This window comes from Tenebrio molitor, chromosome 1 (genome assembly GCF_963966145.1).
Source record: "Tenebrio molitor chromosome 1, icTenMoli1.1, whole genome shotgun sequence".
NCBI classification, from domain to species: domain Eukaryota; kingdom Metazoa; phylum Arthropoda; class Insecta; order Coleoptera; family Tenebrionidae; genus Tenebrio; species Tenebrio molitor.
In genome coordinates this window covers 39,029,504-39,053,949 of record NC_091046.1, presented here as the reverse complement: position 1 = coordinate 39,053,949, position 24,446 = coordinate 39,029,504, and the positions used below count along the sequence as shown (strand labels likewise).

Here is a 24,446-nt window from a genome sequence, read left to right as displayed (position 1 = left end):
TTGAGTCGTTTAGAATAAATATGTAACTTCTGTAATAAAGTGTCTTTGATTTCTATTAATGTATTATTATATTCATTATATTTTAAACAATGTATTCGGTTGTTATTTAAAATGGATTGAATACAATTATTTAGATGATTAGAATTTATACCCTTTAAATATTGAGTTATTCTACCTAAATCTCGTCTGATATTATTAATACGTTTATTTAGTCTTTGTTCCCATTTTGGTAATTCTTTCGTTTTTATATTATTTGTCTGGCCAATTTCTTTTGATCCATTTAATCTGATAATTGTTAAAGCTCCACTATATATAATACTGTGTAATTTTTTAAAACTTGTGGTGTTATTTACAAATTTAGGTAAAATGAATTGATTTAAAATTTCAATCATTGCAAAGAATTTTTTGGAGCTTTGTTGTTTAGGTAATAGTGGTCTATTAAATGGTTCTATATGTTCAAATTCGTTCAGAGTTCTATTAAATTCATCTTCAATTTGTTCTTTAAAATTTTGATGGTAGTAAAAATTTTTATTAATAACATGTATATCATTATAACTCAAGTCTAAATTATGTATGTCTGTTTGTATGGTGTTTGGTGAATCGATAATTGGACAGAAAGAGTCATTATGATTAGATAAACTTTGTAAACTTTGCGGTTCAACAGAATTTTGGAGTAAATTATTAGAAACTTCATTATTGTCAGAATAATTAATTGACAATTCTAACTTTACATCATTTTTAATCTTTTCTAAAATTGCCGAAGGGATATAGTTTTTCTTCATAATGGCTCTCCTCTGGTCAGCTAAATTTTGAATAGTAACAGGAAACTGGGGGTACTTACTTTGGAACGCTTTAAATAAATCAAGCCTGTAAGTACTCACAACATCCTGTAGTTTCGTGATCCGAAAATATTCCCGTATAATGAAAATATTCATTTCCATAGTATTATTATTTCCGCAGTATTATTACATGAATATTACGTGATATTTGGGTTATTCGGTCTTTATATGGCTCTAAAACTAAAACAACCCTACGTCGAACAATCTAAATCTAACTTATCGCTACCCTCAACCACATAAAAATCTACCCCTATCGCTAACCTTAATCCCCTTAGCCTAAGAATTATCCCCTTAAATCTAACAACCTAATTCTAAAATACTATCCTAACCTTCCACCACATTACCCAAAAAACTACTCCCCAATCACTATCTGTGCAAAAAAAAGGTGCAATACAGCGATCTCCTCTCGCGGCGTGACTTTCCCTCGTGGATGGGCGAAGGATGATGGTGCTTCTCGCCTTCGCCTCCGCCGAAGACACCAAAGGCCAGGTAGGAAGGATGTCTACAAGTCCTAGGGGTCTGGGATTTTGATACCAACCTTCTTCGTCGAGTGGCACGGAGTCGTCGCGTGCAGGGAAGGAAACAAATCCGCCACAAGGGCGTTCGGTTTTAACCAGAACCCTTGGAAGAACTTTACCTTCTGATGACCCCACCACGCCTTTTCATCTTTCTGCCGAGGACTCCCCGTTCACCACTGCTTACCAATCAATCCTCGGTTCCCCATCGTTTTTACACGTATCTTTTTCCTCCTTCTTCCTGCCTCCGGGGTGGGGTTCAGGAAGCACACCGTTCGGAACCTTCCGGGTGGTGTTTGAAACGGCTCCTCACGGATTAAATGTTTAAACAAAATTTAAAACGTAGCAATACTCATCGCTGTCCATTGTTCTGTAAACCTCCGTAACTTCCGCGAACTCAATGTCCCTTCCACAGTTGTAAAGCGAGGGTGCAAGGGCTACTCAATTCTTCCCTCTGCCTGTTCAGACCTGACCGAATGCATTTCGTTTGCGATTTTTCTGTTCTTCCTAATTCAGTTCTTCCTAAATTCAACCCTGTTGGAACAAGGAAACCGCATTGGCGTACATTTTATAACATATGATAGGTATACAAGGGTGTATTTTTAAAATGTGCCAAAATTTTATCTATGAGGTTGTGAGACAACGTAAAAGACTAAAAGCAATTAAAAAAATTGTAGCTCAAAAATTAAATGTCATTTTATTTTTTGACAGAATTTTTAAAATATTTTTTCCGAGTTCTACATGAAGCCTATAGTAGCTCGTGGTTAAAATTTTGCCGCGCACTTTAGGGACACCTGTATATTTAAAGCGTTTCATAGTAACGTTTGTGGTTTTCTGTTTTGAAACCGGTTTTGCGGCTACTATCGTGTCAAAAATAAATTAGTCCCTAGAAGTCGAACTTTTAGGGAAATAACGTTGTTCATGTTGCGTGTAACTAGAATTTTCAAAAGTAATTTTGAATGCCTAAGGTTGGTTACTTACTATGAATTGAGAAATTAAGTCCTAAAGTCTGTCTCAATTCTAAATTTCCACCAACACTGAATTCATTCTACGTTGGAAATACAACCGGCAACATTATTTGGTGAAAAATGCGTCAGATTGTATTTGTTAGGTTATCTGTCAATTTCCGTTTATACAACTCAAAATTTTAGAATAAAGGAAAAGAACGAAAACCTTTTTTTAAAATGCAGCAAGTAAGTAAGTGGAAAATCGAATTCTTAAAGCAAAATAAATTTATGAAGTAATTTTAATGTTTTCGAATCATGTTTATAAAATAATTATATTGCCAACTTTGATTATAAGAATCCCCAGTTTAGAAATAATTCAAGAGGTCAACAGGTGGTGGAAATTTAGAATTGAGACAAACTATACTAAATATGCCGCCAGGAACCAGAATTGATCGTGATACGGAAAAACCTCTATCACTTAGCCATTTGTAACTGTTACAACGAATTCGCTGCCTTACATTTTTAATGCGGTTACGATATCTTTTGTTTGTCACCAGAAACCACATAGCCTCCAACTTAACAAAATTTATGGCAACTTAGTAACGAATATCCCTAAATCCTAGGGAGTAATTTATTTTTGACACGATTATATTCATATTTCGATTTAGGCCGTTTTCACACACACCGGCAAAACCGGAGCCGTGGCATTGAGAAAGTATGGGGTGTGGGTGGTTAGTTTGTATTAAATTGTCTCTTTACAATCGACGTCATCTCTTAGGATTGTTGTATCTTAGACGAAATACGAAAATACAGAATTCGAAAAGCAAGCAAAAGGCAAAAGTTTCCATTTGGTTACATTGTATCCGGTGTCGGCTCCGGCTCGGAGTGGGTGTGAAAATGGCCTTACGAGTATTAGACCTTCCAGAAGCGTTTCGTTCTGAATGGAATTAAGTTAAATTGGACTTTATGAATTTAAAATGTTTAACCACATTTTCGGTTTATTCACTTATTGAAGATATGTATTATGGTTTACATATTATGATGCATTTCACCCTGTATAAGTGAATAAGTGGCCAATTCAATAGCATCTCTTATTAAGTACCTTAAAAATGGGTTAAAAACCCTTAAAATTTTAACTTTTTAAAATATACCTTAAAAACCTCTGAAAGTTTAACTTTTAATGATCAGGAAATAGTAGTTTATTTAACGAGTTCGTGTGTAAATTGGGCTGTTTTTGGCATGAGTGGGCCAGTTTAAAACTCGAGTGAAACGAGCGTTTTAAAGCCCCACGAGTGCCAAAAACAGTCCAATTTATACACGAACGAGTTGAATACGTTTTTTTGTTCGACGAGCCCCTGAAGGCTCCAAATCGCTTAAAATCTTTAAAATTAGCCTGACGTTTCGTTTTGATAAGTTGTGACATTTATCAAAATCCGTTCACACAGGAGAAAATTCTCAAACTCTGACAGTGTCGAACAAAAAAAAAAGGTTTAAGTTTTTAATGGTTGTTTGCACTGACGTTCCTTATTTTTAAACCAAGCTTAAAAACAATTGTTACTACGATTTTGATAATTGTAACTAAGGTCTTAAGCTCTTCTTAATTTTAAACTACAACGGTGCAAACGGTTATAAGGGTTTTTAAATACATAAAATTTCTTCACAATAATCCAAACAGCCAGAACTGGTATTTACATAGGTATTTACTTGAAACCAACGACTGTTTTGCGGTTGAGGTTATCACGTTCTTGCTGATAACTTGATCTGGTTTAAAAAAATGAAAATATATGACTTCATTACGGATTGATAGTATGAATTACAGGGTCGTAACGTAACTTTTATTTATAGAGTATGATGCACGTCCCATATGAGACACTGTTACAAACTGAAAAAATTAATTAGAGAGTCATGCGTTCAACGCAAACTGTCACCACGTCGGATTAGTGCATGCCATTAATGTCAATTTTTTCCGAGTCCGGTCCATGTCAATTAGAGACGGATGAGCACGTATTAAGTCATAAACATCTTAGTTGTTAGTCCGCTGGAAAAAATGAAACTGTTGATACTAGACACGCCAGACGAAGTTACATCGTGGTCTGCCAAATATGTTGTCAAGCGAATTAACGAATTTAAACCAGGTCCAGGCAGGTATTTTGTCCTTGGCCTTCCTACAGGTAAGCTATGACCATAAAAGCTAGTCATATAACGTGCCTTCGAAGCGATGTCAATTACCTCCATTGAATTTACACCACCCACGATAAAACACACTGTGTAGGTGTTCAGTGAAACGAACGTCAGGTAGACCATGCACTGATAACGAATGCATCTGAACATAAGAATCTAGTTTTATCGTGACCCAGCTGACCTTATCGGGACCGTAATTAAGTCATACTTGATGACGACAATTTGCAACTCTGTTATGCACGCTGGATATCTTTTACACGCAACTATTCAAGATCCTACATTATGTACCACAAATTATTGCAACGTTAATGGTCCAAAAATTTCTGGATAATTTATATCCTGCATGCAATTAAACACTGGTCATAATTATGCAGACCACACAACACTCGGTTCTTCTTATGAGATATAATCGGTGGAAACATTACGTTCTGCTTCTTGTGTCCTCTAGGTGCAAGCTACTTTTATAAAAAAAAAATTCCTTGGGTAATTCGTGTGGTAATGATACCGTTGCGCTGCCAACGACTTCCTTCTTTTGTCGCTACTAATATTATAATTGTTTGTTTACAGGTGGTACTCCTCTTGGAATGTACAGGAAGTTGATTGAACTACACAAAAAAGGAAAAGTGTCGTTTCAATATGTAGCGACATTTAACATGGACGAGTACGTGGATCTGCCCCGCGACCATTGCCAAAGCTACCACTACTTCATGTTCGAGAATTTCTTCAAGTACATAGACATAAACCCGAAAAACGTCCACATCCTGGACGGGAACGCCGCCGATTTGAAGTTGGAATGTTCGAATTACGAGGAGAAAATCAAGGAAATGGGCGGAATTCATTTATTCATCGGAGGTAAAAATACGAACGTGGGTGTTCACAATTTTCACTTCGGTGTTACACTATTTTCGATTTTCTCGGTGGCGGGTTGGTAATAAATTTCCGTGAAATATGTCAATTACATACATATTTGGCGCAATCGGAGCTCATGTCACTAAATAATTAAGTCAACAAAGTGTTGCTTCGGGAATGTATTTCGTTCTAAAATTAGTGCTCTGCGGGAAAATTCGGGAAAGCTTCTGTTCATTTGTGCGTAATAGTGTTACCGCAGCTGGACATGATGAGATTAGAACGTCTCTTGGGTGTCGTACTAGCAAATGGCGATGTTGGCCTTAATTCACCAATCGACGTTTTAGCTGTTCTAATCAAACGAGCCAATTTGTTGATATTTAAACATGTATTTATTTATCGCAAACATATTTTTCCAGTTCAACCTTATGAGTATGATAACTGAATTTTTTGGACAAATAGTGACTTACTAAATTCAATAAATTGATCAGAAACATTTCCAGAAATAATGTAAGAATACACGCAGATATTTTTATCGTTATTACCTATTATTTCAGCTTTATTGATTTTTGACTTACTCTAATTTTCTGTAATTTCACAATTAGATGAAACGACCCAAAAGCCGAATCATTCACAACATAAGTATGTAGATGTAATTGTTTTTTTAACTTTGTCTTCAACAATAGCTACATGATTATACACTATTTGTTTAAACATTTAGATAAAATGAACTAAAATATTTGTTATACAGCATATCTATGTGTAGATGTATATTTTACTTACAAAATATAAAGTAAACATATGTGACTCATTATTTGCATGCATTGCAAAGCTATCAGTATCAAGTATAGTTTGTCCAGCCAAAGATTGGTTGACATAAAAATCACTAAATTCTACGTAGAGATAGTAGTACCTAGCGCGAAATACTGGGTGCCCCAAAATTCGCGGAACAACGTAGTATGTAGTACGTTGTTAAGTAGCCATTAAGAGATCAGGTAAAAATGTTTAAAAATATAGAATTTTGGGGCACCCAGTATATGGTTCAAGCAGTAACATTTTTCCCCTGAAATTATGCTCTAATTAATGTATTCTAGTGCATTTTGTAGTGTTGGGTTAATTTAATAAAATTTAAAATCTCCCAATCTCTCGCTGGACGAAGTTTACTAAATAATAATTATCCAACTGTTATTTTGCCAGAAGTTATATTAAATGTATCAATTGAGACGGTAATGTTTCAACAAAAACGATATTTTTATTACCTCGACATTGCAAAACATTTTGTAAATGAAGGAAACAAATACACGGTAGTAGAATAATAAAAAATACCGAAAAGGTGGAATCAACAGGTATTTCTAAGCGTCCTGGTATAAAAGTACTGTAAGTGTTCTGTAACTGTTACTGGATTTGTTAAGTATCGTAACCTGATTGTGAGCTGAGAAAATTTTATTCAAAAACTCGTTACAAAGTTTAGGTGATTGACGACGAGACTTTGTAGTTATTGAATCTGCAGAACAATCTGGATGCCAATCTGTACATACAAGAAGTCATCAAGAACTCCTATTTGGAGTAATTTGGACACAGGATGGAGCGCCAAGTTTCCGAAAGAATAATGTTTCATAATAAATGACCTAATTTCAAATAAATATATCGGGTGTTTTTTTAAATTTCACCTCGTAGTAGGCGTTGAAGAGTCGATTGTGAGTGTAAAAACGTAAGATTATTAATTCCGGTTTCACCAAATATTTGACAGCTGGTACTGCTACGCCACACGTTACCGGAAACAAAAACAAGCACTAGGCCACTTGACCACAATCTTTTTTAACACATGTTGTTTTCCAAGTATGTAACTACTTAAACTTAAACATTTATTTCTCGTCTTGTATAAACCATTAACAGACAATATTTTAAATGTCACTTAGACTTTATTTAAGGCTTCCATCTTTACTTTCAGTTACTCACGAACCCTACCACCAAGTGAGAATATTTCCTTCCCAGTTTTTGACAGATTTCATCAATTTATGCACAATAATTGTTGGTTGTTTTGCCAAGATTACGAAAATTATAGTGTACGACTTCTGTTGAAATCCATCATATTGTTATTTTTACTTCCGTATGGAAATGAAAGTATGGTGATGAGGTTGAAAAATTTTGTTCGTGATAAGTTCAGATTCTAATTGTCCTACGCTTAAAACTTAAAGGAGGGTGGTTTTCCGCATGACAGCTATTTGTTCGTAGATTATTTTCTTTTCCCATAACTTTTGCAAAAATGTACATACAGGGTGTGTGGTGTTTGAGGTAACAAACTTTTCTGAGATGCACAGCTAGGTTAAATGAACAACTTTTCTTAGTGACATTTTTTCCAATTTGCTTTTTTTATTATGCTGAACTGAACTGACTAAACTCTGTTTCCACTGTTTGAGAGCCACTGTTCGAATCTGTAATTATTAATACCAAGCTAATAAAGATTTGTAAAGGAAAATGCCTTAGCTGCCGCCTTTATAATTTAGAAATCCGGTGGATCTCACACAGTAGTTCTTCAAATTGCAAAAATGATTACTAGAAAATTATAACACATACTAAAAAATGTTACTACGTAGAATAAAAGTTTTATTTTGTCTATTTCTTTACACAGGAGAAGTTTGTTACCTTAAGCTTGTTTGACACGATGCTAAATTTTGTAGAAAATTTGTTAGAAAATTAGAGAGACCCTCGATCAGGACCAATGAACGATCAGGATCACAGTCTGTCTTTGTCAGATCCTGATCGTTCATTGGTCCTCTCTCATTTTCTGACAAATTTTCTACAAAATTTAGCATCGTGTCATACAGCCTTTATACCTCAAACACCCTGTATGTATTTGATTTTTTTTCTTTGGCAAAATGTTTGTCTTAGTAAGGACTCTTCTACGGCTATTGATTTTAGTGACAATCAGACTAGTGGTTTTGACAAAAACGGCACTTTTATGCTTTTTTTGTTCACAGTAACTTCTGCAAAAAAAAACACCTTTAGAAATGTTTCTTTGTGGAAAATGAATGCTTTAGTAAGGATTCAAGGCCTATTAATTTTGGTGCAAGTCGGATTAGTTGTTTTGAACATTCCAATTTTACAGTTATTGGGTATCTAAATAAAATTTTCGTTAGGTCAGGTCAGGTAGAAAATGTCTAGAGAAAAATTGGTCGGGATTGGCTTATTTCCCTTGTACGGGACAAGCTTATCAAACTTCGTAGCTGCCACTGACGTCAAGTTTTACTTCCAATTTGTAATCAAGTGGCTTTTTTGGTCATCTTGTGCTTATATTTTTTTTTTGTTCGACACTGTCAGAATTTGAGAAATTTCTCCTGTGTGAGCGGATTTTGCTAAAGGTCACAACTTGTCAAAATGAAACGTCAAGCTAATTTTAAAGATTTTAAGCGATTTGGCGCCTTTAATGAGCTCGTCGAACAAAAAAACGTTGTATTCAACTCGTTCTTGTGTAAATTGGGTCTTTTTGGCACTCGTGGGCCTTTACAGTTTTTTGAAGAAAGAACGATCGCTGTTCTAATACCTACTAACAGTTTTTAGTGTTTTCGTTCTTGTTGTAAATTGGGCTCTTTTGGCACTCGTGGCCCACTCATGCCAAAAAAGCCCAATTTACACACGAACTCGTTAAATAAACTACTATTATTTTTTTATTAGCTTTTTATTTAATTTCATGTTTAGTTATTTCTTCCATTTCTTTTGTTTTGTCTCTTCAGTTTTGGGATTTGTTTTTCTCTATTATGATGTAATTTTCAAAATATATACTTTAAAATGTACGCTGGCCCATTTTGTGCAGCGTACCTTAAAACATAAAATCATTCCCATGAAAAACAATGTTAACTTTTGTTTCTTAAAATAAAACTAATCCCCGAGCTTAGTGACAACATATTCTCGCAAAAAAAAACCGTGTAGTTTTCTGTTTTTCGTCCATTAGAAATATCTGTTGTGCCACAGTTTCGTTATTGTGGACGCAATGAACAGAAACTGTCAGAAATTGCAAACGTTGGAAACTAATAAAAACTTTAGCGCCGACCAAATAAAACGAAATTACAAATAGTTCAAAGTAGTTGAGTTGTCAGAACTCGTGGACCCTTACTGATAACGTGTTGCTGAATTGAACCCTTTTAAAAATTTCCATCCAGCTGACACAATTCTGATATCCAGCCGGCAGCACAATTGTCTGATAAGTGATAACCTTCCCGCTTTCACTTCCAGTTTGCAATGCCGGCATGAATGAGATGAAACAGAATCTATCCAATTACAGAAAGACAAAGAGATTGATTAAAATGCGGGTGGACGTCATTCCGACGCCTTATTTTTACCGGGTAAATTAGATCTGGAATTGCTTGTAACCTGTTTTGATTAACTTGATGAAAATGGATGAGGCTTCACACTGGAATTATCACATTAACATCCATTATTAAATAAATTGCCACAATGAATTACAACAATTACAAGTCAACTCACTGTTTGAATAACGTTCGTGGTATATTTAATGGCGTGTTATACAAATACAGGGATAGGAGCAGATGGTCACATAGCCTTCAACGAGCCGGGATCATCCTTGGTTTCTCGTACTAGAGTCAAGACGCTTACGGATGACACTCTGGAGGCCAACGCTCGTTTCTTCGATAACGATATTACCAAGGTCCCAAGAGAAGCGCTCACCGTTGGTGTCGGCACCGTTATGGATGCCAGAGAGGTTTGTTTAAAATACTGTTTGCACCTCATTAGTGTGTCAAAGTTATCATTTTACCAAGAACTCTGCGCCAGCTTGCCAAGCAGATCATTTTGTATTCGCAAGCATCTCATTACTTCAAGAACAATTACAAAATGTCAGTAGTGACTAGTAATTATTTCTAACTCTAGAAATCTGCGAGGTAAATTGTAGACACCTTAAGAAGTTTATGTAAAATTTTTAAAGCAATTTTCTGCACGTGATCTCGAATGCTCAACTGTATTTATATTTCATTATATTTTTATTTTCCCGATCGATTTTTTCCCTACTAAATTATTTGCAAGCCAAAAGTATGTAACAAAGTTACAGTCTGGAGGACTTAACTCGCGTTATAAATCTACCACTGTCAAGTTTGTAGGTGCTTAAAAATGCATAAGGCAATAAGAAGAATTTTATTATCTTCATCCACTCGTGAACAAAACTCCACCAATCAGTCTCGAGAATAAAGGGACCGAAGGGAAGTTCTCACGCTTTATCTGATAGAAGTCGTCGTTGGTGCTGATTAATTATGCAAAACATCTGTTTTACAAGTTAAAGAGGTTTTAATAATAATTGGGTAATGTCTTTCCAGGTGATGATTTTGATAACTGGACCTCATAAAGCCTTTGCTTTGTACAAGGCCATCGAAGAAGGGGTCAATCACATGTGGACTGCATCCGCATTTCAGCTTCATCCGAATACGTTGCTGGTTTGTGACGAGGACGCCACAATGGAGCTCAGAGTAAAAACCGTGAAATATTTTAAAGTAGGTATAAATAAAATTGGCTTGGTTAGGAACACTGTTTGTTTACTTCTAGGGCTTGAACCACCATAAACTTATCGAGAATGATAGCAATGTGAGTATAAGAAGTTGAAAATAAATAGACAACTGTAGATAGTAACGTCAAATGTCAAACATATGTCAAATTATCAAAAAATACTCGCATTTAAAAGCAAATTTGCACTGGAATCTAGATTGGAAATTGTATTTTGCATTGGTTTAACAAATAAAGAATTATCGTACAATTGGCTATTATTTTGAGATAATATAATTTAAGTACAGGGTGAAATAATTTATGCAGTTTGTATATGAAGCCACATTCAAACGATCGCAACCCCAGAACCAATAATGGATGTAAAAAATAAGGGCAGTATTAGATGCAGAATTGAAAGACGTAGTACACCATTTCAAATGTCAAAGTTGACAGCGCCATCCGCGCAATTTTAGTAGATTCGTGGTTCAGTTTTACGTCAAAAATGTAAACTCAAAACAAAGTGATTTATGTAGTTTTTGTTCTGTACATTCTGTGTATGCTATAAATATTAAAATATCTACTGCGTTATCATTTTGCATATATAAATTTACGAAGAAAAACTATTCATATCTTCACAAATTTTTGATTTTGATAAAACTGTTCAATTTGTTTAAACATCAATTTGTCATCACTTTATTTTGAGGTGTGATTCACTAGAAAGGTTATCAAGAATGATTTCAAAATCAAACTTCAAGTCCATCAGATTTCCGAATATTATTCATTATTCACTAATTAGTTCGTTGAGTATTTAATTATCGTGAGTACACAGCTAAAGAATTCATCTAATTAAAAATCAATACAACTGTGGTGATTATACTCTTCTGAGTTCAGGAAATAATTTATGAAGTGCGCCTCGAGGGTTCAAATAAAACTGATGGGTTTTGGATAGACAAACAGAACAATTTCCTCACAAATGGTCTTGGAGTTAAAATCGTTCGCATTATTATTCAGATGTGGAGTAAAATACAATCACTCGGTACTTTGATACATTTAAAGTTTTCACATGACAAGATTTTCTTATTGAACACAGCGATTCGATCTTGATGTAGGCATTCACGCTTTAGGCGCGTCATTATTAGTTATTACATTAGAGACTGCCCACAGATCAAAATTCAATTAGTTTTATTGTAAACACTGTAAAATCTAATTTCTCTCGGTCAGTTTGAGCCGAATTGATGCCGTTCATTTAGGAAGTCACATCCCATTGACCCGTTTCGACATAAATGGCAGTTGCAAATGTAAATCTGTCACTCCCTCTTTCTCCGGTTAATAACGCTACATGTAGAGCAAAACGGCCGGTTTTAAATTCGCAAATGACTAATTCTAAATTTATGGACATTTTTCCAAATGGGCATTATTTTTCTCAGCTGGAATGGGGTCATTCTCTTTGCATAACATGGAGATCAAGTGCACTATATAAGGAAAGTACAACGAAAGCCTTCAGAGGAGGCAATCAAATTAAACGTTGACCTTATAAGGCCATGATATAGAAACTTAATGTGTCTAGCACAGTGGAAACTTTAAATAAAAACAGTTTTTTATTTTGTTTTCAATTTTATCGCAGCTTTTAACATTTTAATCACGTGCAACCTTCTTCGATTGCAAACTTTGCACTCTTCAACTTTTCTAACAGCACAAGTTGGCCTTTGGCGTGCCAAGACATCTTCGAGAATACAAAATTTCACTCGTTTAGGTGTCAACAACGAGTGGTGGTGCGAGTAATTGTTATCCTGCAGGATTGAGCCTCAACCCTATTATTTCACTTTCACTGAGTCATCTCAGCAAATTTTCATTTCCACTTATAGTCAAGTCTGGCTATATGAATATGATTAATATCTGCGATCTGTGATTCAATACGAGATCCTTGAAACGGAAATGTCCGTTACCTAAATAGGATGTTGCAGAATTCAAGAGGTGAAAAAATTCGAGTTCAAATTAATCGATTACATATTTCAGTTACAAATAAACCATCACGTCATTTTATCAATTAACGGAATCAGTCAGATACAAGATCAGTTTAATTAAATCTAAAGAATGAAAAGTTAAGATAAAGTGTTTCAAGAAATGACAGTGACATACTGACATATTCGAGTACTGCAACAAAAATATAATTTTAACTGACTCTTTAGTAAATAAGACTTTTAGACTAAAAAAGTCCATTCAAAATTACGCAGTCTTAAAAACTACATGCTGAATCCATCAGGTGTCTTGCTTTAATCTTTAATGAATGAGTTTGAGGTTAAGACGATTTTATCATTTACCAAATAATAATAAATATATTATTTGAAATGGTCTCCCGCCACTTGTCAAAAAATCTTAACTTGTAGCCTGTGTCGTTCCATGAAACCTGTTTTAAAGAAATTATTCGAACAGCTATCGAGTAGAGGGGCGAGCCAACAACGCATACTCGCCGAGTTCGTTCTTGTCTACTATATAGTTGTTTCCGTTGTCACAGTGCGAAAGCACCGCATCTTGATTGTCGATAGCAAAAGTGTTTTGTGTGTGTTTTGAATTGACAAAAAAATGGCCACTAACAGAGCAACCAAAAGTGGATTTGCCGCCGAGGCTCAAAGGAAGGTAATAACACTTGTTTCGTTCGATACTTCAGATTCAGACCTCGCCTTCGTGCAACTTTTATGAGCAGGTGGTTGTGTATGGTACAAAGCTTTGAAAAATATTTCAGCCGGCGAAAGCACCTCGCATAGCAGTATTAAAAAAAATAAAAAGGGCGGCCACCAAACTGTCAAATTTATTAGTGGTCAATGTAATCGAGAGTTTGAGATTCAATTGTTGCTCGTTTAATTTCGTATGAATTCAGAGCTGTTTCATGAGAGCCTGTTGGTTCTTTTTACTGGTAGAATGTGTGCAACCGGTTCTTCGCCCTCCCCAAATTCTGCTACTGCCCCGGATAGGAAATAGGTCACCCCGAAAATCAATAAGCACAGGGTTAACTTTGGAGCAATTAAACTGGGACTTTGCTGATAAAGACTAATGTTATGCATCAGCTGACCTCTATTGCATCGGAATGTAGCGAAAACAAAGTGTGAAATAACTGGAATAGCTTCACCCAGACAAGCAAATTTAAATTTATTTTTCTTGACAATGGATGTGGGAACCAACCGACCATGGTGTCATTCCTATAAATAGTGGGAGATGATGATGGACAAATTTTATTCACCAAATAAACCCATAAAAACTAATGGAAGTAGCTGAAGCGACGCTGACGGATTCCGTTTTGAACCAAAACTTAAAGACATATGAGGCTTGATTGCAATGGACATGAAGATGGACACGCTGATTGTTTGGTGCAGTAAACGTCTGCGTCCTAATTAACACTATTAACCGGAGGGATAAACAAACATTCAACGAGAATAAATAAACGACAATTTATTTAACATTCACAAAGTTGTACCGCAAGTGGTCAGAAACACCCAGTTCTGCACCAATGGGCTTGCTACTTGTAGCACCCACATGTCATTAACACATGCAGAACACTTCCATCAATAATTATGCTTGAGTAATCGCGCAACTCTTTGTGATCGGTCGTTAGGCGTCATCCTCTCGATGACACACTTTGCTTCAAGTTCAAACCCCGAGCAAATTGGTCGTCGATGTGTACCTACTAAATCGTAAAATCTTTTCAGTGCCGCATACTACAAACAATGGTACATCAAGAGTTGGAATTTTAATGGATATTTCATGGCATTGTGTTCACGACGCTAGCGACCAAGAGATAAAAATTAGAATTGTTTTGAGCTAAATCGGCTCAACTGTTATCGTCATAAATGTGTCTCGAAGAAAACCTGTCCGGGTGATGGTATTTTACCGATCACTTTCGTTTTCCAAACGAGCGGAAACGTCGGTAACGAATGATAAGACGGGGGAAGTAGGAAACCGTTTAATTAAGATAGTCGTCACGTCATGTGTTTCCTGATTGAATGACAAAATAACTGGAATCCCGAGCCGAGTCGTGTTACCACATTGTGTTACAACCATATGGCGAGCGCTACGGTAAAAGGCTTTGATTCAGCAAATGCGTTTTGTGAAATGGCAGACGTTGCATAAGAATTTTTTGCCTTCGGTTTATGATATTCCAGTGCACGGCCACATGGTCGGAGAAAAGAAGAAAAGTTGAATGCAGCTCAGGTCCGGTTTAAGTGCATTCCGGACCTTGGAGTGCACCATTTAATGTATCATCGCCATGCAGTGACTCGAATCGGTATTTATAAAAATGCCAACAAAAGTGACCGTTAAGGGGCGTACAGTTAGCCAGTTAGCCACTTAATTTATCATGAACACATCTGTTTTGTGTAATTGCCAATTAGCAAATTATGAATCAGGCTCCCGTTTTTTCAAATCTGTCAATAAAATTCATAATCTCTAGGAACAGTGCTGGAAATTCTCTAAAAATTAATCCAAACAATACTCTGATGGATTACCAACATACCTTTCATGCATTACCAGACAATACCTCATTTATATAAATAAACATGTTTGATAAATAACCACATCAGCATTTGTGACACTATCTCAGCATTGTCTTAAAGTCTTAACATTTTAACAATGCTCACGTGCACTGAATTTTGGTTAGTTTGTCTCATTTTTGCCTAATGATTGCAACACCGTTTACATTTACAAAGTCGACTTGATCACTATTTGATATTTTTGATTACTAAATATTCGTCTACCGGGTAAAAAGTAAAGTTGGCAGCTAGTCTAATTTCTTAGTGCTTTTTACTTTACATGGTTGGTAATTTCGATCTGCAGCCATTTTTGTATGTTTGAAAATGACTTCAATTACATTTTTACAAGTTTTAATTAGGTATAGTTGCGTTTTATATAAAAAAATACTTCGGTTTCTTGTTTGTGGTACATTATTTGACGTTTTTAACACTGACAGATTCGTCCTGAACATAAGTTGCACCATAATTTTGTCAAATTTACAGCAGGAGTGAAGAAAGCACCCCAGGAATAGATTAATGCTCTATTTTTTTTTTTTTTAGCAGTCTAGCAGAATATGCAACAAATGGAGAAAGATAATTAGACACAGAAAGATAAATCAATTTTATAAAATAATTACGTGGGAACATAAAATGTGTTATTTTTAGTGTGCAGAGTGAAAAAATCAGAATAAGCTTTACTTAATCAGAACATTCAATTGCGTCAGCGAACGGCTTAATAAAAATTTATTTTCATCGCCGGTCCTGGATATCGCAAAATTATAGGAATCAGTAAATTCGATATTAAATCGAAATGGCCGCCGCTTTTACGTTATCCACAAATGGATCTGTATATTGCGCCAAAATCCAGACATTATTTTTTGCTCTCGGTCGAAGAGAGTCGAACCTTGAAACCCACTTTCGTATATCTACTCAATATTCAAACAACTGAATGTATTACAAGCTTCTTATTTTAACTGCAAGCCCACCAGCAAGTCTTTCATTATTTTATTTCTGTATTTTATAACCGACAGCCTTTCCCACACCGCCTTAATTACCTGCCCACTTATTGGAGCAACGGTCTAGAAAATTCACCGTCTTGGGTCTTGTATTTGGTATCCTCAGACAATTTCGCCTGGGTTGCCAGCCGGTAAAAATGAGTCATCATTACGCAACCTTAACGAACGTTCAAGAACGTTTAACGGACGCTTATTGGAAAAAATCACTCATGCCGTACCTGCATGGAATTCTTGGTACTCGATTGGTACCTCATTTAAATCGCAGGCCTTCCAAGATTACCGATGATTTGATCTGATGAAACTCAGTATCACGGTGTATTATGTGCTCTCTCTGTCTTTAGATAACAATAGTTATTATTACGACTGTCAATATGTATTTACGAAATTTTTATTAGCTAAATGCCGCCTATTAAGATAGGAACAGCACTTTCGATTAAAACATTCTGACGTCAACGCATGCAAATGATGCGTACAGTACCACAAATGAGCTGCCAATTAAGCTGCATCTAAATGAACGTTTTGACCGAATAGGATAAATCGTGGGGCAATTTTGGGTCATGGTTTAACATCCAAGCATTCGTCCGGCGCAGACAAGGACCGTCGGTACGCTTTTGCCATGGGTCGAATGTTTGCTGAATTTTTAAAATGGTCAACGTTTGCCCTAAAACAATAAACCTTGGAAAATTAACTTGCAAATATGTGTTATAACTTACAGTCAAATATTAATCGGGTTTATCGGTTCATATTGTGAGGGAAGTCTACTGACCGAGTTCTGCATTAGAAAATCTGGAATGGTAGATCTGAAACGAAGATTTCAGATAAGTTATTGTTTCGCTCGAAGCTAGAGGAAAGGTTCGATGCATTTTTAAATTTGCACAAGAGTCGTGATTTAGAAAGTGCACACGTAGAACGAAACCATTTTCCTGTCTGATTGTATTCCCATTGAAACAAGATTAATTTTTAAATTTTAGATCTGATTGCTTCGGAAACGCAAATGAAAATTTGAATGTTATATGTCGTCTATACCTAGTACTGCTAACATTTTTATCGAGTTATTAGCTCGACAAATACGCATATGTGATAACTCGTAAGTAATTAAATTATATCTTTATTATCACAGATCAGTATGTGTGGTCGCTTAAAATAACAGTCGCTTGTTATCGACTAAAATTGAACACAATTATGATGCAAAGCCTTTGGAAAATGTTTTTGCGAACTAAAAAACAAAGTTATCTGCGTTAGAGGTCGCAACAAAGTAGGCTAGAATCGCACTTTTCCCTTTAGATATTTCCACCTACACATGATATCCAACAACTAGAACACAACAAATCTACTTGTTATGATCTTTGTTGCCATTCAAACATTTTGCATTGCAGGTTAACGCGAAATACAGCGAGGAACTAGCTCGCGAAAGTTTAGAATGGATCGTGTCCATCACTGGCGAGGATATCAGCACCGCCGGGGACATGGACAACTTCTACGAAGTACTGAAAGACGGACAACTGTTGTGCAAGTACGTTTAAACATCCACTATTATTAGTGACATCATATTTCCTTTTATGACAATCTAATGTCTACAATGAGGTCATGGTTTATTTGAAAAAATATCACTCTAAAGGAAGAGCATATCGCTTATCTTTTTCTGTAAATTACAGATTGGTAAACACTATCAAACCCTCGATCGTCAAGAAAGTGAACAACACAAAGATGGCCTTCAAGTGCATGGAAAATATTAACGCCTTCCTGGAAGCGGCGCGGGATTTGGGTGTTCCCGCCCAGGAAACCTTCCAGACGGTTGATCTCTGGGAAAGGCAAAATCTCAACTCTGTTGTCATTTGTTTGCAGTCTTTGGGCAGAAAGGTAGCATCGCCCACACCGCAAATTTCATTTTGTAATAACTTTTTTTCCTCAAGGCTGGCAACTTCGGCAAGCCGTCCATCGGACCAAAAGAAGCCGAGAAAAACGAAAGAATATTCTCCGAGGAGAAACTGAAGGCGGGCCAGACCATTATTGGACTTCAGATGGGGAGCAACAAAGGCGCTAATCAATCTGGTATCAACTTTGGAAACACAAGGCACATGTAAAAACGACAATTTTCCTTTGTAATTAGGTTAATACTCTTTATTTAAGAAATATTTAATTTCAGTTTTTTTATTGAAAATGCACGAAGTGCCAATTTCAAGTAGTTCTTAGCTAGAGAAAAATATAAAAAGGGTCACAATCAAATTTAATTTTTTAAAAAGCGTTTTAAAATTACCAATTATTTTTTTAGGCTGTTGTTAGAATAGGATATATTTATTATGTAACAACGACCAATGTCTTCTATATTCTCTCTAAATAAAAAAACTACTTACATATCGTCACACTCGATATTTTCCGCCTCCGCCAATTCCATTTCCTGAAAGTGAACATGAAAAATGCAAAATACAAGTCACCACAAAAATTACCAAGTCTTCAGTTTCTTTCTCCTTTCTCTTCTTTTTCTTTTTGGAACTTAGGTACTGCTGAATTGATTCATAATCTTGTGGTTTGTTGTGAAGGTGACTTGGGTGTACATCTATGTGTAAGATTTCAGGCAGCATAAACACTTTCAACCAACCAACCAAAGGAGTACTGTGAAAAACATAATGTCCTTCTCTGTGATAAAAAAGTATGCCATCAAAAGGTATCTCCTGGTCATTTACAGTAAAAGGTGTAAATAAATGATCTTGTAGCAAGGCATTTTGTGCAGGGAAAAAATCCATCACAACAAAATTCAAACGCTGATTAATTTGACTTATTTCTGGATTATCTTCAAATTTAGACTTAAGCCAACAAAATCTCATGTGAGCCTGCAAAATCCACAGTAATAATCTGAACACAAACATTTCAAGTATTTACTTCAGCATTCAGTAGAGATGTGGAATTCCATGCAAGGACATCATAAATAAATAAAGTGTTGAGATTCTTGTTGTAAATACAATCTAACACTGTAAATCTGTGTCCACACTCTGAACTTCCTCCTGGGAGTTTGGATTTGAACTTAAAGCAGGGTTTACCATTTCGGAAGTAACATGTGGTAATAGCCTGCAGTTTTCACATTATTTTGGGCCACTAACTTTGCAATTTGTCTTACTTTATTAGCCACAATTAAGTAGCGGACACCTTCAGGACATAACTTAACAAGCCAATTGTCTGCTAGATCTTCTGGTACTTCAGTGAGCCACTCAGATCCCATCAATTTATAACCAAATGGAACTTTTTTATATTTCTTTCTTTTATTTACAGTTTCACATTCCATTGATTCTAATGTATCACCTTCATTGAACAATTCTGATAAATCGCGTTTCTCATCAAAAGCTTCACTCCTTTTTCTAGAAAATGTGAAATCACACTTTAACAAAGATTACATTGTAAGTTGAGTACTCACTCTTTTTGTTTTTGAAGAAATAGTTGTCTTTTTTTCTCTTGTGTAAAAGACATTGTCCTGTTTGAGTACTTGTAAAAATCGCAAAATAATGACACCTCATCTTTGGTTTCATTCCCATCTTCAGGAGAAAAATATCTACAATAAAAATGTATCTTGAAGAATTTCTTTTCAAAGTGCGACACATTTCTTACATATTTCCTGCTTCCGACATACTTATTCTAAATAACAATAATGTATAAACAAAAAAAGTGTTTGAATAATTAATTTAAATTATACATTTAAGACAAACAATACGGCAAATAAAATAAATAACAAAATTTGTACACATAACCTAAAACCTCGTCGAGTCGACACTGTCACTGTTTGATATTGACCGCCTTTAATTACCATGGTAACGAAATTTAAACAAAGCGAGGCGGTTAATTTGAAATCAAATCTTTCACCCAAATCTTTTCTACCTTCCCTCCTTAGAAATAACACAATTAATTCTTTTTAAAAAATATATTTTCATTCATACATTTTTTTGCTTAAATGTTGTCTGAATTTATAAATTTTTTCTTTATTTCTTTGCTTTGTTTGTGTCGGTGTTAGTTTCCATGGAGTTGCAAACAACTTTTATCTACCGGTGGCTTACTCGACCATCAATCAATCAATAACTGTGTTAAAAGCAAACAAACCTCGTTTCAAAAGTATACATTTATTTTAGAAGTGTTTTTCGTGTTTTAACCAAAATAATACAATTTACAAATTTGAAAATACAATGGATTTCGGTGACGACCCCTTGGCTGATATCTTGTCCGATGGAAGCAACGACAGCTTCTTCGATGAACCTAAACCTGCAGCCAAAAGAGGAAGTTTGACAAAAACCCCGGAAAAGAAATCGATTACTGATTTATTCAACATTTCCGACAAGCCTGCAGAGAGCAGTCAAGCACCAAAGCGATCAGATGATTGGTTGGGTTTGGATTCTCGAGACACAAAATCCCCTTCACGAAGTCAAAAACTCACCAAAAAAATCAGCTTCGACGATGACGATGACATTTTGGGCAATTTGGGTCTTACAAAGAAGCCACAAAGTAAAACTGAAGCACCGACGGAAGAAAGCAAGGTAGGAAAGAAAATGGATTTGCTGGAAAGTATTTTGGGACCATCTAAAAGTGAAGATTCAGTGAAGAAACCAAGTTTTGGAGACATTCTTAAAGAAAGCAAGAGCAAGACTGCGGCGGTGTCGACCCCTTCGACGGCGAAACCGCCGCCAACTCCAGGTGTAGATTTGCAGTTCACCGAGGCCCCCAGAGAGGGTCGAAGAGGTAGAAGGCAGTCAGGAGGTCTTTTAGATCCTCTAGGTCTGTTCAGCAACGAGCCAGTGTCTACACCAAAGCAAGACGATACTGTTGTGCCTAAAGAAAAAGTGGTTCTTGGTGGTTCCGATGAAGCTCCTGTTTCCAAACCTGTATACTCCAAGAGCACTCCTAATATTTCTGATCAAGGTATTTTTGATTGTTGTTCTGTTGATTAGAACTTTGATGATAATTTAATAAATTTTTGTTTAGGTCTTCCTGATTGGTTGGGGGGCAGCGCTACAATTAAACAAAGCAAATCTGAGAATTTGCTAAGCAGAAAGGAAGAACACCCGAAGCCAGAAGTTGCTCCGATATCAGAACCTGTTGAAATGAAAACTGTTGAAGCAATAAGTGCTCCAGTTGAAACTGAAGAAAGCCAAACTACTTTGAATTCCATCTTAACTCAGCAGAAATTGGCTCATTCACACATGGAGTATCAAAATACCGCTACAGCACTCCAACAGCAGGAATCACAGCTTCTGATGGTTCTTCAGTTGAAAAAGTACGAAGAAAATTTGTCGGAAATGCAGCACAAGCAACAAGAGGTTTTAATGAAACAGGAACAGCAGTTTAATACGCTTTTGGAAAGACAATTTGCTAAGCAGCAAATAATGGAGAACAACATGCGACTTCAGCAGGAAAGAATTAATAACCACATCCAGATGTTGATTGCGCAACCGCCCATTACCAAACACACAAGTCAAGAAGAAACAGAAGAACTGAAGAAGTCGACAAGCGAAGAAAATACGAAGCTGTACGACAATTTAATTAACGCGTTGAAGCAGAGACAACACGAAGAAATTTTTTTGTTGGAAGAATCTTACAAGTAAATGTTTTACACCTCATCACTTCTAGATTTGTATTTTTTGTTTCAGGAAGCAGTTAAGTTTACTGGAACAAACGCTAGAATCTGTAGAAACTCGTCTGAAGACTGACGTTGACAAAGTGTCTGAAGCGTTTGCTGAAAAGTTGAAAATTCTGCAGCAACAACACGACGAAGAGATTGTTAAATATAAACAAAAAATGCAAGATATGGAAATTCAACATTCTGAAGAATTAAAACAAATGAGAGAGAATAGTAATAGAATTATTGATGAAATCAAGTATGAACACTCTACTCTTCTAGAAAACATAAAACAGACAAAAAAATCGGAAACGTCCCTGTTTCAAGAATCAAGTTCATATCTTCAGAAACTTGACAGTAACATAGATATATTGTATGCCAACAGTAGAAATCTTGTAGACCTGAAGGATCGCGTGGAGCAAGACTATGGTGTACTTTCAAAAGCACGGGAAGAATCTTTAAAAGCCAAGGAGCACGAAATAATATGTATTTAGAAGGTTTTCTTCTGCATTGTTTGTTGATTTGATTGTTTTTAGTGATGAGAACTACTTTAGAAAAATGTCGGGAGGCCGCTGAGAAGGAAAGAGCTGAGCTTTTGGGTTTGGTTAGAACATTGGAGACAAAGATTGCTGAACAGAATCAAAACGGTCGTGAAGAAAGATGGGCGTTTCAGCAAGCAGCTAGCACTTTGGCCGCAAGGTCAGCGGCGATGGATCGAGAAGCAGAATTTAACAGAGCTGCAATCGAACGGGAAAGAGAACAATTAAAGGTAAAAATCGTTGAAAGCGCCATGTTGCTAGTTAGTTTAGGTGCAAGATCTTGCCAAAGGCAAGATTAAGCAGGAAGTTGCTCGCTGTTGCTGACGAGATTTTTTTCCAGACGTTAAAAGAATCAATTTTGGCCGAACAAGAAAAGATGATGTTGCAACTCACCGAGGAGAAGTTATCACTTTCTGCCGAAAAATCCCGTTTGGAAACTTCCAGCAAATTAGTGATGAATTACGACGCACAAAGGGCCAAGACTGAAATAGAAGCGGCTGTGCAAATAGCGAGGGAAGCTGCAGAGCTGACGGACAAAGAGAGGGAACAGCTTCACCGCGAGAAGTGCGAGGTAGAAAAACTGAAGCGAACTTTATTAGACCAGGAGAGAAAACTGAGTCTGAGAGAAAATGAATTGGACAATTTGATGAAAGACGCCGAACGCAAGATCGGCCAAGGAGAGAAGGCCATTTTCGAATCGAAAACAATGGAAAATAAGTACAACGAAAGACTGAAGGACTTGCAGAATCAGTTGGTTACGTTGGCCAACAGAGAGAGGAAGTTGGCAGAAGAAAAAATTGCTCTTTCTAAGGAGCGGCTTGCGTTGAACACCTTGGCGCGTCAGAGTAAAAAGTGCAGCTTGTGTTCTGCCGATCCTCAGAAGCTAGACGAAAACAACTTCAACATCAGTTCGGTTAATCTGATCGCACCGTATTTTTCCAGATACGACAATGTGAGTTTTGCGTCGGCGATTTGCATTATCAATGCCTGTTTTTTGTATTTGCTAGGTCGACAACGATATTATTCGTCTTCGGTTGGAAGCGCAGGAGGAATCTTCGTTGAACATCGAAGAAAATGTGCCAATGTGACTTAAGACAATCAACAATTACAATATTTTTAATGCGTTTAATGTATTACTGGTTTGTACGTTTATAAAAATATATTGATAAGAATATTCCAATCTAAATTTATTCTGATACAACTGTAATAACAAACTTAGATATTTCTAATAGTTTACACCTGCGTCTCAAATTAAACTGACTTAAGTACACAGATTAGCATTAAAGTAGGCCGGTTTACTACTGACATAATATAAAATATACAAATATCTATAAATACTGGGAACAAGTAGCTTTCTTAGATCAATTAACTTTACAAAAATATACACATAATAAATTAAAATATCAGTTATTTACTCTTTCAATGATTATTAAATACACATTATTTATTCCTGGCTTAAACAAGACCTGCTGCAAACCAGGCTTGATAAAATTTCAAACATTTTATTCCTAAAATCTCGAAAATCAATTAGTTTTGTTATAAAAATTGCAAAGGTCAACGATAAAAAGTAACATTCTAGAGCGAGGCACTTGAATAAATTATTATAAAAATTAAATAATGCGTAATTTTGTTAAGTAGCAATCTCTATAAACATCCACCAATCACAGTGTCTAATCACAAAATGGACGGACCATTGAGCTACTTATAACATTTATGTACATATTCTCTAGTTTATAAACATTATACAATTATTCGCAACAAGTAATGATAAATACATTTTCATTTAACTGGGTATATGTACAGAGATAAAACATTAAAATACAAATAGTCTAGTTATCCACTACCTACTATGCAGACCTATGCTTTACTTCAAGTAATTGTGGATAATTTTCAACAATATTGAGTAAAATTCCATCAATATAGCACCTCAATTGAAGATTTACTTCCTGCTGCTCCTTCAGAGCTTGTTGCATCT

General features: G+C 35.8%; 5 protein-coding genes across 12 annotated transcripts in view; 3 read left to right on the top strand and 2 right to left on the bottom strand.

Moving 5' to 3' along the window:
* Window positions 1-963: 963 nt before the first annotated feature.
* Snup (snurportin-1) lies at window positions 964-20,107 on the bottom strand. Of its 2 annotated transcripts, XM_069040870.1 has the most exons (8): window positions 19,937-20,107; window positions 19,746-19,880; window positions 19,452-19,689; window positions 19,217-19,402; window positions 18,784-19,167; window positions 18,691-18,734; window positions 17,050-17,136; window positions 16,709-16,997 (listed from the first exon to the last, which is right to left on the bottom strand). In XM_069040870.1, exons 1-7 carry the CDS (start codon window positions 19,954-19,956, stop codon window positions 17,052-17,054), a joined length of 1,092 nt encoding a protein of 363 aa, XP_068896971.1. In that variant the 5' UTR covers window positions 19,957-20,107; the 3' UTR covers window positions 16,709-16,997; window positions 17,050-17,051. The 2 variants fall into 2 exon arrangements, with proteins under 2 accessions (XP_068896980.1, XP_068896971.1); XM_069040879.1 differs by lacking the exons at window positions 16,709-16,997; window positions 17,050-17,136 and adding an exon at window positions 964-1,888.
* Window positions 4,213-11,089, top strand: LOC138125595 (glucosamine-6-phosphate isomerase-like). Of its 2 annotated transcripts, none has more exons than XM_069041017.1 (5): window positions 4,213-4,472; window positions 5,050-5,334; window positions 9,864-10,048; window positions 10,656-10,829; window positions 10,882-11,089. In XM_069041017.1, exons 1-5 carry the CDS (start codon window positions 4,349-4,351, stop codon window positions 10,936-10,938), a joined length of 825 nt encoding a protein of 274 aa, XP_068897118.1. In that variant the 5' UTR covers window positions 4,213-4,348; the 3' UTR covers window positions 10,939-11,089. The 2 variants fall into 2 exon arrangements, with proteins under 2 accessions (XP_068897118.1, XP_068897128.1); XM_069041027.1 differs by lacking the exon at window positions 4,213-4,472 and adding an exon at window positions 4,839-4,977.
* Window positions 13,295-18,691, top strand: Chd64 (calponin 3). The gene is made up of 4 exons (XM_069041058.1): window positions 13,295-13,455; window positions 17,713-17,849; window positions 17,992-18,196; window positions 18,250-18,691. Exons 1-4 carry the CDS (start codon window positions 13,402-13,404, stop codon window positions 18,418-18,420), a joined length of 567 nt encoding a protein of 188 aa, XP_068897159.1. The 5' UTR covers window positions 13,295-13,401; the 3' UTR covers window positions 18,421-18,691.
* Window positions 20,108-20,115: 8 nt separating the features above from the next.
* LOC138125405 (fas-binding factor 1-like) lies at window positions 20,116-23,645 on the top strand. The gene is made up of 6 exons (XM_069040695.1): window positions 20,116-21,235; window positions 21,299-21,914; window positions 21,964-22,418; window positions 22,469-22,701; window positions 22,812-23,423; window positions 23,479-23,645. Exons 1-6 carry the CDS (start codon window positions 20,506-20,508, stop codon window positions 23,557-23,559), a joined length of 2,727 nt encoding a protein of 908 aa, XP_068896796.1. The 5' UTR covers window positions 20,116-20,505; the 3' UTR covers window positions 23,560-23,645.
* The window catches only part of nuf (rab11 family-interacting protein nuf), a 46,044-nt gene continuing 45,180 nt past the window's right edge, over window positions 23,583-24,446 (bottom strand). For all 6 annotated transcript variants that reach the window (XM_069040718.1, XM_069040724.1, XM_069040732.1 and 3 more), the window contains one exon: window positions 23,583-24,444. In XM_069040718.1, coding sequence (XP_068896819.1) covers window positions 24,319-24,444 — 126 coding nt within the window. In that variant the 3' untranslated portion in view covers window positions 23,583-24,318. The remainder of the gene's footprint in view (window positions 24,445-24,446) is intronic.

What these genes read in the sequence shown, in the direction of transcription:
- Snup (XM_069040870.1), bottom strand. Translation starts at nt 19,956, where the DNA reads ATGTCGGAAGCAGGAAATAT. An exon ending in CATCTCTACTGAATGCTGAA is followed by an intron (nt 19,168 to 19,216) that starts GTAAATACTTGA and finishes TGGATTTTGCAG; the next exon opens with GCTCACATGAGATTTTGTTG. An exon ending in AGAAAGAAACTGAAGACTTG is followed by an intron (nt 18,735 to 18,783) that starts GTAATTTTTGTG and finishes GTTCACTTTCAG; the next exon opens with GAAATGGAATTGGCGGAGGC.
- Chd64 (XM_069041058.1), top strand. Translation starts at nt 13,402, where the DNA reads ATGGCCACTAACAGAGCAACCAAAAGTGGATTTGCCGCCGAGGCTCAA. An exon ending in GACGGACAACTGTTGTGCAA is followed by an intron (nt 17,850 to 17,991) that starts GTACGTTTAAAC and finishes TGTAAATTACAG; the next exon opens with ATTGGTAAACACTATCAAAC. An exon ending in TGCAGTCTTTGGGCAGAAAG is followed by an intron (nt 18,197 to 18,249) that starts GTAGCATCGCCC and finishes TTTTTCCTCAAG; the next exon opens with GCTGGCAACTTCGGCAAGCC.
- LOC138125405 (XM_069040695.1), top strand. Translation starts at nt 20,506, where the DNA reads ATGGATTTCGGTGACGACCCCTTGGCTGATATCTTGTCCGATGGAAGC. An exon ending in TCCTAATATTTCTGATCAAG is followed by an intron (nt 21,236 to 21,298) that starts GTATTTTTGATT and finishes ATTTTTGTTTAG; the next exon opens with GTCTTCCTGATTGGTTGGGG. An exon ending in GGGAAAGAGAACAATTAAAG is followed by an intron (nt 22,702 to 22,811) that starts GTAAAAATCGTT and finishes ATTTTTTTCCAG; the next exon opens with ACGTTAAAAGAATCAATTTT.
- LOC138125595 (XM_069041017.1), top strand. Translation starts at nt 4,349, where the DNA reads ATGAAACTGTTGATACTAGACACGCCAGACGAAGTTACATCGTGGTCT. An exon ending in AATTCATTTATTCATCGGAG is followed by an intron (nt 5,335 to 9,863) that starts GTAAAAATACGA and finishes ATACAAATACAG; the next exon opens with GGATAGGAGCAGATGGTCAC. An exon ending in AAACCGTGAAATATTTTAAA is followed by an intron (nt 10,830 to 10,881) that starts GTAGGTATAAAT and finishes GTTTACTTCTAG; the next exon opens with GGCTTGAACCACCATAAACT.